We start from the raw sequence: 4,812 nt of genomic DNA, 5'->3' as shown, positions 1-4,812 counted from the left end.
TATGTATAAAGACCAGGGGTGGTACATGCCTTTAATCCCAGTACTCGAAAGGCAGAGACAGGCCAAGCTCCGTGAGTTCCAAGCTTGGACCACTCAGTGAGTGAAGCGTTAACCTTCCTGTTTTCCGCTAGATTTCCGGAGGTTGAGGTTTTCGGTCTTGCTGGGGAGTGGGGGAGAGGCTGACACAAGTCAGTACTCAACCTTGATGAACGAATAACTTCGGGTGAAAGGGCGAGGTCTGGAAGAAAAAAAAAAAAGGACGCCTTGATAGTTTGTCTCAACGCCTGGGATACGTGGGGTCCCAGGGTTGAGACCCCTGGTTGCTGAGGAGGCTCCTCCCCTGACTATCTTCCAGAAGCTCCTCCCACGGCGTGCTAGCCAGGCGTGCCCCGGGGCAGTCCGGACCGGCGGGGGGGGGGGGGGGGGGGGAGAGGGGGGCGGGGCGGGGCGGAGTCGACACTCAGGCCAGGGCTTGGCTCACCTCATCCACCAGGGACGGAAGTGCACTCCCCCCGGCACCACGGACTAGCAGCCGGGCGTCGCCCCACCGGGCGACCAGGCCCTTGGGGAGCTCCAGCGCCAGAGGCATCATGAAGCGTGCAGGAACTCTGCGCCTGCTTTCGGATTTGAGCAACTTTACCGGCGCGGCCCGGCTCCGCGAGTTGTTAGCCGGGGACCCAGATGTCCTAGTCCGCTGCAGCCCTGACGGCCGCCACCTGCTGCTGTTAAGATCCCCCGGGTCGCCTGCCCCGCAACTTCTAGTGTCAATGCGGGGGCCGGGCCTGACGCTAGAGCGTGCCTGGCCGGAGGGCTACCCCTCGCCGCTGGACGCCTTCTTCGTTCCGTGGCTGGCGCGACCTGCGCTGATCTTGGTGTGGGAGAGTGGCCTAGCGGAGGTGTGGGGCACGGGGATGGAGCCTGGCTGGAAGCTACTTCAGAGCACGGAGTTGTGTCCCCATGGTGGAGCCCGCTTGTTGGCCGTGGCAGCAACTCGAGGCCGCCTAGTGTGGTGTGAGGAGCGTCAGCTTGGCGTTGAGGACCAGCCAGGGCAGCTTTCAATGGCTTTCAGCCACCGTGTGTGCGTCAAGACCCTGGAGACCAGCGGGGAGGCTGGCACCAAACTAGGCCGCACACACATCCTGCTGCACCACTGCCCCCCTTTTGGACTGATAGCCTCCCGCAAGGACCTCTTCCTGGTGCCCACTACCACCACCTGGCCTGGCGTGGCCCATGTCCTGCTCATCTGGAACCCAAGCAAGAGCAAGGTGATAGTTGTCGCCCCATCTCTTGGCCTTTCTCACAGTAAAAGCCTGAATCCCAGACAAGGAGACACCTGGGACTTTCGGACCCTGCTGCGAGACCTTCCTGGGTTCCTGTCCCCCAGGGAGCCATTGGCTGTCCACACCTGGGCCCCATCTTCCCATGGCTTGTTGTTACTGGACTTGAAAGGCAAGGTGAGCCTAGTGCAATGCCATGGTGGTACTCGGACTGTGGGAACCCTGCAGGAGGCGCCTGTCGGCCTAAAGGGTTCTGCAGCTCTGGGAACATTTCATGGCACCTTAGCCTGTGTCCTGGGCTCCACGTTGGAACTACTGGACATGAGCAGCGGGCAGCTGTTGGAAAGGAAGGTCTTAAGTACAGATAAAGTACATCTGCTGGAGCCGTCAGCCCCTGGCATGAAGAATGAGGAAGACATGGAGATGCAAGGAGCTCTCTGCTTGCTTTCAGCCTTGGGTCTCTTTTGTGTGGGTTGGGAAGCTCCCCAAGGCCTTGAGCTACCCTCAGACAAGGATATGGTGTTTGAGGAGGCCTGTGGGTACTACCAGCGACGGAGCCTGCGTGGTACCCAGCTTACCCCAGAAGAGCTGAGACACAACAGCATGTTTCGGGCACCTCAGGCCTTGGCCTCCATCCTCCAGGGCCACCTGCCCCCATCTGCACTGTTGACCACGCTGAGGGCTGAGCTTCGGGACTACCGGAGTTTGGAGCAGCTCAAGGCCCAGCTGGTGGCCGGGGATGAGGAGGAGGCTGGCTGGACCGAGCTGGCAGAGCATGAGGTGGCACGCCTGCTGAGAACGCAGTTGACCGGCGACCACCTGGTCCAATTCAACACCATTTTCCAAGCCCTTCCTACAGCAGCGTGGAGTGCCACCCTCCAGGCCCTGCAGCTCCAGCCAGATAGGACGGGCAGGCTGAGGTCCCAGGCACCCCCTGATGTATGGAAGAAGATACTGAGGGGTCCAACAGCTGGAAAGGAGCACCCCAATGGAATCTTGCCCCCCTTTGAACTCCTGTGTCAGTGCTTATGCCAGCTAGAGCCTCAGTGGCTCCCCCCATTTGTGGAACTGGCTCAGCAGCAAGGTGGGCCAGGCTGGGCAGCCGAAGGCCCCAGTCTGCCCCTTTATCGGCGAGCCCTAGCTGTGCTGGGTGAGGAAGGGAAGAGACCTGAGGCCCTGGAACTAGAGCTGCTTCTGGGCAGTGGGCGGCCCAAGGCTGTGCTGCAAGCCGTGAGGCAGCTAATAGAGAAGGAGCAGTGGGAAAAGGCTCTGCAGGCCGGCCTGGCCCTGGACTCCTCCAGCCCCCTGCTTCGGAGCGAGATCTTTAAGCTCCTGCTGGCAGAATTTGCCCGGCACCGCCGCCTTGATGCTCACCTCCCCCTCCTTTGCCGCCTGTGCCCACCAGAAGTGGCTCCAGATGAGCTGCTGCTTTTACTGAGGACGCACCTCCCAGATGATGTGGGAACCGCCAACCCTTTCCCTGAGCCTGGGGCAGAGCCCCCTCTCACAGTGGGTTTGGTCAGAGCCCTCCTAGAACAAACTGGGGCTCAAGGACGACCTTCTGGCCCCGCTCAAAGCAAATATGAGGACATCCTGTGGGATCCAGACACTCCACCCCCAACCCCACCCCGCGGACCTATTGCTACTCTCCAGGCATCCGACCACTCAGGACCAGAAGCATGGGTACCATCTGGACAGGGGCTCTGTGCAACTGACATGGGAGGTCACTTGTAGAGCACTGAGAAGGGGGAAGGATACCTAGGGTTAACAAAAAGCGGGATTTGGATGTGCAATGCTGTCTGTCGTGGAACGATTTCTAAAATACATGCAAATACCAAATGTATTCACATTTTTGTGTTATTTTGAACGGCCGAGCATTGCGGCTTATAGAAGAAATGGTTGGATCTGGATCTCTTTCATAAAGCAGCCACTGCTAGTCATGAACAGCAGTCACGAGTGTTTCATATGTGCTAGGTAGCCCTTAATCTTTTATAGAAATCTTGTCGAATGCTTCTCATAACCCCACTGGGAAGGTGTTAATATTTTTTTTTTATTTTTATTTTTTTATTTTTTTTTGGAAGGTGTTAATATTATCTCTATTTTCTAGATGGAAAAAATAGCTGTTTAGAAAGATTAAATAATGCCTTGAATCCCCACACTTGGGAGGCAGAGGTAGGCAGATGGATCTCTGTGGGTTCGAGGCCAGTCTGGCCTACAGAGAGGGCATTCCAGCGACAGCTAGGGCTACTAAGAAAAACCCTGTCTCGAAAAAACAAACAAAAAAAGATGAAATAGCTTGTCCACATATGTCAGCTATAACAGAGGCTTTAGCATGTGAATCATCTCATATAACCCAGTGGTTCCTGCCCATCTGGGGTGCGCACCTCCTCCAGAGCAGGCTTTCTCAAGGAAGGCAAGGAGAATCCAACTTTCTTTTTCCGGGTCTCTTCTGCGCCTGCGCAGGAATTGTGGCGGACAGACTTCTCCCAGGTTTCTACAAACAGGCCAAGTACTTACAGAGCCCTAGACCAGTGGAGTCACTGCAGCCGGGCATAGCTCTTCGGAGGGCCTCACACTTACACTCCCTAAGCCAGAGGCAGTAGCAAAAGACCTAGGGCTAGGAACTGTTTCCTCAGTTTCTAGATCTTTCCTACTCTGGCAAGGGTTCCTTGGCCACCATACCTGGCTGGTCTTGAGCTGGGCCCATTAGGTCTCTGCAGTGGGAAGCTGTTCCCTGCTCATGATCTTATAGTCTTCACAGTCTTTGAGATTTTGGTTGGGTCCTCCTTCTGTGCCTAGAAAAGAAGGAATTATACTTGGGAACATACAGGGAGCCAGATTTTTACTTAGAGTTGTATGACGTGGGGCAGTTCCTCAGGGCTCCCCGCTAGTGAGGTTTCTATGTGTGCAGCTTCCTGTGAGGGTAGTAGGCAGACTTAGTTGTGAATTCTCACCTGCTTTTGCAGGCTGCATGCTTGGTCATATTCAGCCTCCAGTGAACGGTGCAAGCAATCCCAAGCTACATTCCAGGGCTGTCTACTGGGTTTTGGTGGTGTACGGATCTGGACATGAGTTCTCAGCTACTGCTCAGTGCCCTGCCTACCTGCTTGCTGCCAGCAACCGTGCTCCCAGAGTTGATGCTCGTTGGCTCTAACCCTATGGAACTGTGAGCCCCAAATTAAATGCTTTCATTTATAAGCTAGTCACGTTAGGTTATCAGGGCAATAGAAAAGTGACTAAGACACAGGCCCTTTGGCATGGCTTTGGCCACCTGTCATTGAGACTATTACAAAGGCTTTCAGTTGGTAGCTTTGTCTCCTTACATCTCATCTTGTTTGTTTGTAATGGGATATCTCTACATAGTCCTGCTGTCCTAGAACTCACTCTCTAGACCAGGCTAGCCTCAAACTAGATCCATCTGCCTCTGCCTCTGCCTCCTGAGTTCTGGGATTAAAGGTGTGCACCACCATACCTGGCTGATCTTGATCTCCCAGAACAAAACATTTAAAAACAAGCAAACAGAGAGGCGTGCATA

The 4,812-nt window shown here is 55.3% G+C and overlaps 1 protein-coding gene across 1 annotated transcript; it reads left to right on the top strand.

The window, feature by feature from the left end:
- The first annotated feature begins 472 nt into the window (after positions 1-472).
- On the top strand, positions 473-3,120 carry Hps6 (HPS6 biogenesis of lysosomal organelles complex 2 subunit 3). The gene has a single exon (XM_041661413.1). It carries the CDS (start codon positions 591-593, stop codon positions 3,009-3,011), a length of 2,421 nt encoding a protein of 806 aa, XP_041517347.1. The 5' UTR covers positions 473-590; the 3' UTR covers positions 3,012-3,120.
- The last annotated feature ends 1,692 nt before the right edge of the window (positions 3,121-4,812 follow it).

Source organism: Microtus oregoni, unplaced genomic scaffold (genome assembly GCF_018167655.1).
Source record: "Microtus oregoni isolate MIOR12 unplaced genomic scaffold, Mior012 000012F_ref0000307, whole genome shotgun sequence".
Lineage (NCBI taxonomy): Eukaryota > Metazoa > Chordata > Mammalia > Rodentia > Cricetidae > Microtus > Microtus oregoni.
The sequence above is the reverse complement of the archived record's forward strand: the minus strand, read 5'-3'. Positions and strand labels throughout refer to the sequence as shown.

Bases quoted from the DNA above. Each gene is read 5' to 3' on its own strand.
- Hps6 (XM_041661413.1), top strand. From the start codon at position 591: ATGAAGCGTGCAGGAACTCTGCGCCTGCTTTCGGATTTGAGCAACTTT.